At 51.1% G+C, this 13,596-nt stretch overlaps 1 protein-coding gene across 1 annotated transcript in view; it reads right to left on the bottom strand.

The window, feature by feature from the left end:
- Positions 1-98: 98 nt before the first annotated feature.
- Positions 99-13,596, bottom strand: part of Lrrc74a (leucine rich repeat containing 74A) — a 37,446-nt gene continuing 23,948 nt past the window's right edge. The window contains exons 10-15 of the mRNA XM_013354519.1: positions 13,166-13,261; positions 8,538-8,684; positions 6,340-6,447; positions 5,452-5,534; positions 5,183-5,276; positions 99-300 (exon numbers count right to left, since the gene is read on the bottom strand). Of these exons, the coding sequence (XP_013209973.1) occupies positions 5,264-5,276; positions 5,452-5,534; positions 6,340-6,447; positions 8,538-8,684; positions 13,166-13,261 (447 nt within the window). The 3' untranslated portion in view covers positions 99-300; positions 5,183-5,263. The remainder of the gene's footprint in view (positions 301-5,182; positions 5,277-5,451; positions 5,535-6,339; positions 6,448-8,537; positions 8,685-13,165; positions 13,262-13,596) is intronic.

Below are 13,596 nucleotides of genomic sequence, written 5' to 3'. Positions count from 1 at the left end.
TCTTTTCTTCCTTCCTTCCCATCCTTCCCCTGCCCCTCTCTCACTCTCTTCTTCATTTTTTTCTTTATAGCCAATAGGAATCTGGTTTTCTTGAGCCAGCGGGGTTTTATTTTCTTTCCCCTTTTTCCCATTACCAGGTTTCAGAGAACTGGGTAAATCTTAGCCCAAATGGAGGACTTGTAAGGTCAGAGCGCCGCCTGCTGGGCAAAGTAGAACACAACACGGAGAGGTGGCGTCTCAGCAGGACTCTCAGGGATGAGGCCAGTTCTTGCGGGCTGGGCTTCTGACTCTGACAGGTGCCTGTTTAAGTATGGAACACACAACTGATTCAGACATGAGCATGCTTTTGCGTACACTCGTATTTCTCGTTTGACTTGGGCTAACTCCGATGGATCTGCCGCAATTCTCATCGACCCTACTCATGCTCGACCCTACTCATGCTCCACCCTCCTGCACCAAGACTCTATGGGTTTAAGGGCTCGATCCTCTGCAGGACAGCTACTTAAGACAGCAGCTGCAAATGAGGTCTCTAGGATGACTGCATTTCTGGCTGGCCATGTAAAAGCCCGAGGGTCCTGTTTCCCCCTCACTGCAGGTGCCGCACCAACGATTATAATTTCATCATAAAGGCTGTAGGCTGGGGCAGGTGGCTTGTTTGGTAAATGTGCATGCTACTCAAGCCTGGAAACCTGAATCTGGATCCCGGAAGCCCATGTGAAAGCCAGATAGGGTGGTCTGTGTCTGGACTCGTACCCCACAGGGAGCTGATATCCAGAAGTATTCGGCCAAACCAGCAAACAGAATCTATACCCAACACCGTGGAAGGTGACGACCCACACTTGAGGCTGTCCTCTGACCTCTACAGGCACACTGTGACACACACATGTTCTGAAACACGCACACGCGTGCGTGGGCACATACACACACACTAAAAATAAACCAGACTCATAAGGACAGCGCTCCAGGACAGCCAAATGAAGGGGAACTTAGAGCAGGATCCGAGGGCTGACGCTTGGGAACCCCTCTGTGTGGAGTCTGGACACATCACCTTCTCCACAATGCTATTCACCATCAGGCACTCCAGGAGCCAGGGTTTGCTGTAGTTTCATGAGGTGGGCATGATTGACGGGAGGAGGCCAGAGGATTAAACTCTACCTCCAAGCCAGCCACCCTCCTGGGAGCGGGACCTCTGAGTCTGGATTGGAAGGCCCAGCTGTAGTCTTGGTCTTTTTGACATCAGCTCCCATCCCAAAGCCATCTGAGGGTTGTGTGATTCATCCATTACCACGACAAAGACATTTCTTCTCAGGAAATTCCAAGGGTTTTGGCACTCTTGCCTAAGAACTACAGAAAAGACCAACCTATTGTTTTTAAGGGGGGACGAGGGGTTTCTCCTCTAACCCTATTCTGACTTCAATATGGCAAATGCTTTCTTCCTTTCTTTCTTTCTTTCTTTCTTTCTTTCTTTCTTTCTTTCTTTCTTTCTTGATTTATTTATTTATTATGTACACAGTGTTTGGCCTCCATGTATGCCCGCATGCCAGAAGAGGATACCAGATCTCATTACAGATGGTTGTGAGCCACCATGTGGTTGCTGGGAATTGAACTCAGAACCTCTGGAAGAGCAGTCGGTGCTCTTAACCGCTGAGCCATCTCTCCAGCCCCTCTTTCTTTCTTTTAAAACTGTATCTGCACACATTCGTACAAGTAGGATTGTTGTGTACCAGGCCTCTTGAACTCAGAGCAGCCAGCCAGTTACCCTACCATCCTCAAAGCACTCTCAAAAGCCATGGTAAGACAAAGTTAAAAAAAAAAAAAAATCTCCCTGCCAGGCCTGATGGCTCCAGTCTAAGAGACTAGCCCTCAGGAAGTTAAGATAAGAGGGCTGCAGAAAGCTTGAGGCCAGTCTGGGCTGCAGTGTGAGACCAGAGGTGGAGACACCGGGAGGGGGAGGGTGGGGAGGGCGGGGGAGGTCCCTCTGAGGATCAAGCCACTATTCTTCCCTGTGGGGCATGCTGGGCTGGGAGCCAGCTTCCACAGCTGCCCAGCCTTCCTCTCCCCCTGGAATGCGAGGCCGGCTTCCTGAGAGCCTTCCCTTCATTTTGGTTCAAGGCTGCTGGTCAGAAGCCAGGGTCTTAGGACACAGGCTAGCTTTGCCAGCCATTGTTTTCTTTTGTTTAAAACCAAACAAATCCCGAGCCCCCACTTGGCAGGGCAGGCTTGGTTTTCTGAGGACACTGTAGCCGTCACCAAGGCTGACACTGGGGGCCGGTGGCATGTGTACATGCTCTCACCCATTCCTAACCAGCATCAGGACCACGCCTGCTCTGAGAAACAAGTGTGTTATGGTGCTTGCTTCTAGGATGGAAGCTTTTGAATCTGGAGTTGGTGCCTTCCCCAGGACTGAGGGTGGGGCTGGCATCTTGCTCTGTTGGTCGGTGAGCTTGCCTTGAGATGCCCGGCTGTCTCACCTTGTGAGCTAGCACTGGAATTCCCGCCTCCTGTTTCCCTGTCATTCTGAAGACCCTGGGCTGTTTGCCAGTCTTAACCAAGGCTCGAGGTTGAAACTCCTCCAGAGCGTTTTTAAGATTCAGTACTGGGGTGTATTGAGTGCGCCCCTCCCGTGCCCTTTGGGTCCTGAAGTCCCCACTCCCCTCTCTCAGGAGTGGAATACCGCTCTAACGAGGTTGAGACGGCTAAACAAGAAAGGCTTTTATGTACGTTATTCCATTTACTCTTCACAGGACTCTATAGAAGAAAGGGAGCTATTATCACCCCCATTTACAGATGAGAAAACTGAAGCCAGAAACATGGAACCTACTGCTTAAGGTCACGAAGGTAAAGCTAGGTAGATTTCAAACAGAATTGTAAAATGCCAGGATTTGCATGGGTTGACCGCGTGATGGCGCTAACACACAGAGGTATCCACCCAGTGTCCTGCCACTTTAGTTCCCCCAGTGGGATAGCAGAGCCCCGTGGGAGTGGAGGCCGGGGGTGGGGATCGGCAGGACTTTACTGGAGAGAATGGGATTCCTCTCACAAGCCGTTCCAGCCCTCCCAATGTATTTCCCACTTTGATGTCTTCAGAGCGATCCGCCTTAAACTGCCCCCTGGTGGTGAAAAGGTGCGAGGCCGCTTCAGAGGGACAGGGAAGGGTCAGGGTTAAGACACATTGCAGGGTTCTGAAATCTCAGCGTTGTTCTTTGCTACCTGGGAGATCATGGACAGGATGCTGAACTCCTCCTAACTGGGAAATGAATTGAACGGTGCTCATTCTACAGTCCCGGGAGGACACAGAGCTTGTTCTCAAAGCCCAGTTGGAGTATAGAACGAGGGATAAACCCAGACTGCCCTGTGCTAGGGTGCAGCAGTCTCTAGGTTTATCTCTCTCCTTGATGGCCTCTGCTATTCCTGCAGGGTCCTCCCGCTTAAGCCTACGGTTTACCAGTAGAGAAAGAGTTGCCCCTCCCACCTCCGTGATCCCGCAGGTTTTCTTGTAGGGCTGGGCTTGCTGGTGCTTCTGCTGAGCGGCATTTCCTGCTACTTAGCCGGCTGGCTAGATAGGGGGCTAACTTTTCTTCCTGATTACAGACGTGCACGGTAGTTCTTAGTAACCCCGATCGACTGTGAGGACACGGAGCCTTGGGGGGGTCGGCGCGGGTATGGACTCCTGGGTCCCTGGGGCTGATCAGGGTGGGTTCCAGGGGCAGACGTTCAAGATGTTGAAAGAAGTTTCTGCAAGACTCCAAGTAAAGGGACCGGCTCTAATGAGGACTTTTGAGGTTAACCTGACACCCAGTGGCTACAAATGGGAATGACGCCACCTTTGGGAGTTGCAAAGAACAATCCGGTTTTGGGAGGAGGCCTCTTGGGATACTGGGGGAAGGTTTGGGTTTGACCACCTGTCTCTCACTTACTTAGAGTGGAGTGTCAGGGGCAAGGGGTGACCTAGAGGGCTGGAACTGGCCATAGGGGTAGATTTTAGCTGTCTAGAATCTCCATCATTCCTAGAAATCAGCCTGAAAGAAAATCAAATGCATAGTAATCATTGCTCCCTTTTCAATTTTATACAAAGAAGAACAGAAACAAATGGGACCAACATCAGCAGCACAGAGAGAGATGCCTAGGACCAACATCGGCAGCACAGAGAGATGCCCAGCCCAGGACCAACATCAGCATACACACACACAGAGAGATGCCCAGAACCAACATCAGCACGCACGCACGCGCACACACAGACACACACACACACACACACACACACCTAGGACCAACATCGGCAGCACAGAGAGATGTCCAGGACCAACATCAACAGCACAGAGAGATGCCCAGCCCAGGACCAACATCAGCATACACACACACACAGAGATGCCCAGAACCAACATCAGCACGCGCGCGCACGCACGCACACACACACACACACACACACCCAGGACCAACATCAGCAGCACAGAGAGAGATGCCCAGGACCAACATCAGCAGCACAGAGAGAGATTCTATTTGTGGCATTTAGCTCTAGTCATGGCATCCATCCATCCCTCCGCCCTTTGGTTGAGTCTTCTCACAGCCTCCACAACTTGCCAGGACTTCACTACTGAGGCATCTCCCTAGACCTGACCGGCTGTTGTGATTTCCAGACTTTAAGAAGCTGATTTGAAGGAAAGGGAACAGGGGAAACGATAGGCTGGGGGGATGATCTTCCCGGCACGCGAGCATGAGGACCTGAGTTCAGATTCCTAGTGGCCACACGAAAGCCTATGTGATGGCGTCCTAGTGCTAGAGCTGGGCTAGGAAGCTCACTGGCTGGTTCATCTAGCCAATCGGAGAGCTCCTTGTTCAGTGAGAGACACTGTTTCAAAAATTAAAGGGGAGCACAGTCAATGAAGATGCCAAGCCTCTGGCTCCCGTATGCACGCACACACATGCACGCGTGCGCACAACAAATAGCCAGAGAGATGGCTCAGCAGTTAATGGCCCTTGCCAGAAGCCCGACAACCAGAATTTGCTCCCCAGAACCCATGTCGTGGAAGTGGCTAACTTACTCCCGCAAGATGTCCTGGACCTCTGTAACAGAAACGTGGCATGCGTCTATGCATCTTGCCGGACCTAGCTGAAGCAATGCCCCAGTGATGCCTCCCTTGGTCTTCGGCATACTCCTCTCCCCAGTCTCTCCTGTCCTCACCTTGGAGGCCTGAACATTGTCCCTTTGTCACGCGGGCTGGCGTTCCTCAGGCACAGGTCCCAGTGTCTTGTTCTAGTCTTGCTACATAAGGCAGCTGAGAAAGGGAAGGAAGGAGGACTTTGGGGCCCGGCTGTGGGATCTGGGGCGGGGCCTCTGGTCCACTGTGAACAGTGTCCGCTATCTCACGGAACACAGATGGCTGGATCCCCAGGCTGATGCCCCTCCCACTAGGGCCCTTTGGCAAGCCGGGTGGGGGAGGCCATGCTCACCTGAAGTCCACCATACCGTTCTTCTCATCCAGTTTCTTTAGGAGCTCCCTGACCTGGTACGGGTTGATGGGGACCTTGTTTTGCTGGGAAGGTGGGGGTAATGCGTTATGGATCCCTCTGTTCCTTCACACCAAGTGACATCCCCCCCCACCCCCCATAATGTCTCACTCTTGGGACCAGTGGTGGCATTTGAGAACTCAGAGGTGGCTGCACCTACCACAGGGAGGTACTGGAGGCAGTTGCTTTCCATGGCATGGCCTTGCCTCCAGAATGACCCCCCTGCTTCTGGAAAGAGACAAGGCCCAGGATCCGGGAGCAAGGAGTGGCTTGCTGAGGGGGACAGGAGCTGTACTCTCCAACATGTGAAGGTCATTCTTGCTTCCGGAGACCTAATCCTGGCCAACCCTCTTGCTCCGTGGGTCTGGGTCCCTAGACCCTTCTCCCAAGGCCTCCCCAGAATGCTGTCACAATTGATCCCTTCATGCATACATTTCAGGGGACCTCCATTCCAATCACTATATTGCTAAGAGCAACCACGGGGGCTCAGGTAAGCTGGGAAGGTGGAAAGCAGAGTGTGGGAGCTACAGGGAAATGGTCATTTCCCCCACTCTCACTTTTCATCTTCCTAGGAGCCAAACACAGCACGATGGGGGGAGGGCGGGAGGCCCCTGAGATGGACGTCTGCCTCTGGGGTGAGGAGTGGCCTCAGGCCACGGGACAGATGTGGGTGGAGGGTTGAAGGAGGTGTTGCATTTCCCTCTAAGTCTAGGTGAATGACAACAGTGCCCTCAACCAAGCTTACAGGGCAGTGTGAAATGCGAGCATACGCTTGCTGCTCTGCTCCGCTCCCCCACCCCCATTACCCAGAGTCTCCGGGAATCAGCACACCTGTATCATGGCTTTCCGAAAGTCCCCCACAGGCATTATCATTGATCCCGCTGGATTCAAGCTCTTGAAGAACTCCACAGTTGAGATCTTCTGTTGTTCTGTGTAGTTCTGAGAGGAGCAGGAGGTGCCAGGAGCAAGCACTTGCCTTTATTACGGCTACCACACCTCTCCCCTCAGCCCCCAAAGGGTGGGCCACACGCTTGGACCCAGAAATGCTTGGGGAGTGGGGGAAGGTAGCTCCAGCTTGAGGCATCTGTAGTTCAAACACGGCTTTAGAGCAAGCACCAAGTGCAGACAGAAACATGATAGAGCCCGTGTTTGTCTGGTTCCTGGCAGCCTCACCCCAACCTAAAAGAGGCCCCACTCATCCCATCTACTCCCTGACTTCACAGAGGGACACCAAAGCGGCTAAGCGGCCCCCTAGTATCACAGAGGCCCAGACGGTGACCGGATCTAAGTCCGGAATTTGGCTTTGAAATGGCCTCTATTAACACTGGCACAGAGGGTACTTTGTGGCTGGTGGATGGGGTTTCCCTCAGCTGCTGCGTGATTGGTTGGGCAGGCTCTGGGCACACCTAGGCTTCTCGCAGTTTCCCTACAGCGTACACATGGGGAACAGCCTTGCCAGGCACCTTAAAGGTAGCATCTCTCATGCCGCTCCCCAGGAGTTCTGGCGGGTTCATATTTCCAGGGCTCCACAGTTCTCATGGCTCCCTATGCCGAATGGAATCCAACCCCAATTCAAGGTCTGCAGCCTGAGGATTCCAACCACTTCTACCCCAGTTTGGGCTTTCCGGCTTCTTTTGGAGCCTGGCGTCCCAGGCTTCCTCAATTGGACTGACTTGGTTCTGTCTCCAGTGCCCCCGAAGGCTGCCTGCACTGTTAGTGTGCAAACCCTCTCTGCTCTGCTGGCAGAAATCCTCTTGCTAGAACCATCTTCCAGGCTCTGGATCATCCCAATTCTTCCCATTCATCCAGGACCTTCCCCAGCCCCACTTCTGCTGGGAAGTCCTTTTCTCTTTGCCTCATCCTGGGATGTCCTGACTTCACATTCTGATGGAGCTTTGTAATATTTCTGTTATTACTGAATCCATCCCATCTTTCTAAACACACGGTCGCCTCTTTCTAACTATAGTGTACACAGATGTCTTGTTTGGTCTGTACCTGAAGATTTTTTTTTCCTACTCTCTCTTTTTTCTTTATGGTGCTGTGGTTGGACTTGGAACTTCACGTACGTTAAACAAAGGCACTAGCCCTGACCTATGTACTTAGCTAGCCTTCTTTTTACTTAGAATTTTGAGACAAGGTCTTGTTAAGTTGCCCAGGCTGGCCTTGAACCCACTCTGTCTGCAGCCCAGGCAGGTATTCTGTGTACTGTGATTGTAAGTCTGCACACCACTGGAGATCCAGTGGCATCTGGCTCAGAGTCTTCAGCTACTAGGGTTTCTCTGTAGAGCCCAGGCTGTCCCAGAACTACTCAGAGATTCACCCGCCTCTGCCTCCTGAGCACTGGGATTAAAGGTGTGCGCCACCACTGCCTGGCCCATTTCTATATTCTTTTAAAACAAGGGGTGGGACGCTCGCTCTGCATCCGGCTGTCCTTGGAAAACCTCCCCCTGGTTCCATTGGAGTCACTTCTTCCTAAACAAACCCGATACCTTCCGCCTTCTTGAACTTTGCACAAAATTTTCATGTAAGACCTTTTTAGATTTGGTTTTGAAAAGTGAGGAGTGGAGTGTATCAACCAGAGGCCAGAAGCCGCCTGAGGGGGGCATTCAGTCTCAGAAAGAAGCTGCAAGCTCTGGGCGCTTACTATGTCAGGGCATAACTCTGATCACCTCGTAACTGCTGAGTAATTCGTCCTTCACAAGCACCCTTTTCATCTCTTCCCATTTTACAGGTGGAAAGACTAAGGCACTTAAGGCTTCAATGACTTGCCTTTGGTGACACATTAGTAATAGGCAGGTCCCAGGTAGTAGACTCTGTCTTGTGCCTCCATCCCCTCTCCACCTCCCCCCTCCACCATATCTCAGCTCTTCTCTTCTTTTGGGATGAGGCACAGTATCCAGTGACCCAATAACCTAGGGCAATGCTCCAGGCCTCCATAGCAAGGAGCCTTATTAGAAAGAACCTATGGGCACTCAGACAGAGCCAGTGCTGGGTGGGTGATTTGGGACCCAAGGCTCTAAGGGGCTCACCTGGATCAGTTTCATGGGGTTGGTCCACAGAGAGGTGGTTTTCTTGCTGGAGAGACCCTGCAATCCCTTGTATAACACATCCAGCTGGGGGTGAATGGCACAGACCCCATCCAGGACTTTTACAAATTGCTCTGTTACCAGAATGTTCTGCAGCAGGGAGAGAGGGGCCGTGGTGGAGATGCTGTCATTGTACCATGTGTCTGCTGCCCGGAGTACCCTTCCCTCCCACCCAAGCCAAGTTTAGGGGTGCTGGTCCTTTCCGGTTTGTTATTCTGAATTGGTACGGGTTCTGGTGTTTTCTAGCTTGCGACTAACTTGGGTCCTGGGTTCCTTTTTGAGGCAGAGTCTCACTCATTCTGTAATCTGATATAGCCTTGGATGTCACCCAAGCTGGCCTGTCTCTATCTCCCAAATGCTGGGATTACAGTCACGTGATTATGGGGGATTATGGCGTGATTATGGGGGATTATAGGGTGTGCCATTATGGGGTGCTAGGCAAGGAATCCCAGACTTTGAGCTTGCTAGGCAAGTAGTCTACCAAACTTAGCTACATCCTCAGGGCTGCTCTGGTGTTATGGAGCTTGTGATTTGATTTGTAAATTTCCCAGATTTAACAATTTATAGTCATACTCTGCTGCCTGGACTAGTCTTGAAGTTACTACGGAGCATGGGCTGGCTTTGAACTCATGGTGATCCTTCTGCCTTAGTCTTCTGAGCACTGGGATTATAGGTATCTGTTAATCTGCCCACATCTAGGAAATTTTGATTAGATGCTTTCTTTGTGTCCGGGTGGCTTGTTTGTCATATGTTTGTCACTCAGCTCTTCTCTGAGTGGCTACATTTGATGAACAGAGGTCAGAGACTGGTCTATGCACAGACATCCTGACCTGCCCATGTCTTTGTGTGTTGTTCTTCAGAGCAGGTACCCAGGATCCCTGGTGCCAACCATCCTGCTGTGGCTCACAGCGAGCTACAAACTCCTCTTTTGGAAGGAGTCAGAGTTGGCTTCCAGGACAAGGAGAGTGTGTACTTTGGAAGAGCGATCTAGCCTGCTCTCCATCAGCTAGACGACCCTCATCTTTCTTCAAGTGTGGTTCTGAGTATCTTTCGCCTGTTCTTTTTTTATAATTTATTTTTATTTTATATGAATTGGTGTTTCGCCTCCATGTATGTCTGTGTGAGGAGGTTGGATCACCTGGAATTGGAGTCACAGACAGAGATGAGCTGTCATATGGGTGCTGGGAATTGAACCCGGGTCCTCTGAAAGAGTAGTCAGTGCTCTTAACCTCTAAGCCATTTCTCCAGCCCCTGTTTGCCTTTTCAAACTCACACTTAAGGGCTGAAGGCTTTGCAGATACTCTGGTCCTAGGAGCATCTACAGAGCAGGAATTCCAGTACATTTAGAGTCTTGGTGTCATCATTGACAAGAGGGTAGGACCCCTGGTCCCCAGGGTGGCAGTGTGAGTAGTGATGGAATCTTTCAGAGGTGGAGCCTAGTGGGAGGAGACTGGGTCACTGGGGACACCGCCCTCCCCGGAATAGATGTCATGCTCAGGGGACCCGCTAGTTCAAGAAGGAAATGAAACTGTCTCTCCATGTAGCGTCCTTTCCGTCCCCTATGCAAGACCACGATGATGCCATCTGCTGTGAGGTAAGGTGATCAAGAGGGCCATCACCAGAGCTGGAGCCATGCTACTGGGTCATTCAGCCTCCAGGGATGTGAAGTAAATAGCAATCCTTTATAGCATCTTGGCTTCAGTCATTTCATCAGAGTTCCAGAAAAAGACCAACGGGATAACAGTCTCTTGGCTCTGGCAGGCTCGTTTACTGGCAGTTAAGCCATGGCTCACAGACCCCTGTGCCATCTAAGCCCCAAGCAGTGCAGGTTCCCTCAAGTGTACCACGTCTGCAGGAGTTAGGTGAGCCAGTGGCTACGAAACCTGAATATGGCTGAGTGGGTTGGGGCTGAGGGGTTTTGCATCCTGGCGCAGCGGAGGCTATAGTGTGAGTGCGGAGAGGTGGGGCCTCTGAGGAGAAGGACTGAGGAGCAGGAGGAGCAGGGAGGGGTGGGTGGCAGAGCAAAGAGAAAGAAGAGCATCAGCGGCTTCAGGTGGAGAAACATTCAGCTTCGGATATTCCAACTATCATGGCTCAGACAGTGGCAAGCATTTGGGGAATCTTACAAAACACTGTTGGGAAGAATAGGGGAAGAAAGGGACTCTTGTATAGCACTAACCTTCACAGGACTAGAGAAGGCGGTGGGACCCTGGCTGACTCCTAGGTGTTTCTCATTTGCTGTGGGTCCTGGGCAAATCACCTAATGACTCTGCTTCAGATTCCTCGTGGGTAAAGTGGGAAACGAGGGAAAGTATGTGCTATGAACTGAGTTTGCACCCCTACCTTCATGATGGTTGGTTGTTTGGATTTTCGAGACAGGGTTTCTCCGTGTAGCTTTGGAGCCTGTCCTGGAACTCGCTTTGTAGACTAGGCTGACCTCGAACTCATAGAGATCACCTGTCTCTGCCTCCCAAGTGCTGGGATTAAAGGCATGCACCACAACCGCCCGGCATCATAATGGTTAGTTTTAAATATCAATTAGCTACAACCTGAGAATCACTGGGGAAGGGGACCTGCAGGAGACCTGCTAGATCAGGTTGGCTTGTAGACATGTCTGTATCGGATGGTCTTGATCCCATTAACTGATATGGGAAGACCCAGACCATTCCCTGGACTGGGGACTTGGGCTGTGTAAGAGTAGAGAGGGTTAGCCAAGCACTAAGCCTGTAAGCCTGCAAGCATGCATGCAGTCATTTCTCTCTGCTCCTGACTGGTTGTGACTTGCTGCAAGCTCCTGCAGCTGTGAACTTGTCTGCTTTGATGGAATGTAATCTGAAATAAGCTTTTCTTTCCTCATTGGGTTTTTTGTTTGTTTGTTAGTTTGTTTGTTTTTGGTCAGAGTAGTATACCACAGCAACAGAAATAAAACTTGAACATACCCTCCCAGGGTGCTTGAAGTCTTTTCTGTTTGGTTTTGGTTTTGGAGACAGGGTCTCACTGTGTAACCCTGGCTGTCCTGGCACTCACTCTGTAGACCAGGATGGCCTTAAACTCATAGAGATCCACTAGCCTCTGCCTCCAAAGTCCTGGGATTAAAGGCACATACCACTACACCAAGTGGGTTTGAAGCCTTAACCCTGTAGATGCGATCTCATTTGGAAATAGGGTCTTTGCAAGAGAGAATCAAATGAAGTCAGTAGGGTGGGCCCTAATTAAATAATGGAATCCTTAAAAAAAGAGGGGGAGATTTTGCTTAGAGATGGATGTGCACTTAAGGAAAAAGCCACGAGAAGCTGAAGGCAAGGACTGGGGTGGTAAGTCTGCAAGCCAAGGGGTGTTGGTGACTGCCAGCAGCAGCAGACGCTGGTCGAGAAGTGGGGGCAGATTCCTTCTCAGGTCTGGAGAAGGAACCTAGCCACTCCACACCTACTTCTTGCATTTCTGGACTCCAGAACTGAGAGGCAATGCTTTTTTTTTTCTACTTAAGCCACCTGGTTTGTGGTATTTTGGTGCAGCTGCCCTGGCAATGAGCACAGTGCTCTACAAACCTTCTAGGGTAGCATTTGAGGAGCTAGCACCCTAAAATTGCTTTGGGGTCAAAAGCACCGGTGGTCAAAATTGTAGGATATTAGTACCCGCTGCCATCCTGTGGTGGTTTGTTGGTACCCACTGCCATCCTGCGGTGGTTTGTTAGTACCTGCTGCCCTCCCTGCGGTGGTTTGTTAGTACCTGCTGCCATCCCTAAGATGGTTTGTTAGTACCCGCTGCCATCCCTGCGATAGTTTGTTAGTACCCGCTGGCCTCCTGCAGTGGTTTGTTAGTACCCGCTGCCCTCCCTGCGATGGTTTGTTAGTACCTGCTGGCCTCCTGCGGTGGTTTGTTAGTACCCGCTGGCCTCCTGCGGTGGTTTGTTAGTACTCGCTGGCCTCCTGCGGTGGTTTGTTAGGACTCGCTGCCCTCGCTGCAGTGATTTGTTAGTATCCACTGCCTTCCCTGCGGTGGTTTGGGCAAGTCCCTGGTGAGGCTGGTGACTTCCCCTCCTCCTTCACAAAAGGATCACCTTGCAGCCCTGAGCACAGAAGGCCACACGTTGTGAAACAAACACACATTTGTGAGGTGGGATTCTGGCTGTATGTGGTGCACACCTTTAATCCCGGCACTCTGGGAGGCAGAGACAGACAGGTTTCTGTGAGTTTGAGGCCAGCCTGGTCTATATAATAGCAAGTTTCAGACTAGCAAGGGCTGAAAAGAAAATCCCAGGGTTCTGGAACATTCTGAGACGCGATCCATTTATTACTGAATTTGGTAGTGTACAAATTTTTGTTCTGGAGTTCTTCACGGCCCAGCCCTTTTGGTTTTTCCTCATTAGTACTCTTAGGTGCTCACATTCTAGGTTCCCAGGATCAAATAAATTCCTTTACACTGTGGTGAGATTTACTGAAGGGCTACTCCCGTCAATAGAGCCCCTTACTTCTTGTGTGTGAGGGTCTGTGAGGGACACAGCTGGTGACACTAGTAGTAGAGGTAGCTGGCTTGTGCCAGGAGCGAATGAGTGGTATTTGAGCGCTTACGGAAATGTCAAGCTCTTCCATCCTGGATTTGGGGTTCCTCTTGATGGACATGATGAGATAAACAGCCCCCTCCATACTCATAGGGTTCAGGAAAAGCTGTGGGAGGAGGGCGCAGCAGGAGGAGGCTGTGTTAGACTAACTTCACCTTCCCCGCCAAATCACAACCTCTGTGCTCCCCCTAGACTTCTTCATCTATTCCTGTCTGTCTGTCCAACCATGTGTCCTTTCATCTTTCCACCCGCTACTGAGCACTCATTTATCTGTTCGTTTATTCTGCCCACCCACAATCTATAAGTCCATCCCTTTGTTTATCTATCACCCACCCATCCGTCTGCTCATCAATTCGCCTTACCTTCCCTCCATCTACTTACACATCCACTAATTAACCTAGCTCACTATCTATCCATTCATCTACTTACACACTCATCAGT

The sequence above is a fragment of the Microtus ochrogaster genome, chromosome 1 (genome assembly GCF_000317375.1).
Source record: "Microtus ochrogaster isolate Prairie Vole_2 chromosome 1, MicOch1.0, whole genome shotgun sequence".
NCBI lineage: Eukaryota > Metazoa > Chordata > Mammalia > Rodentia > Cricetidae > Microtus > Microtus ochrogaster.
Note: the sequence above shows the minus strand (reverse complement) of the source record. Positions and strands in the feature narration are given on the sequence as shown.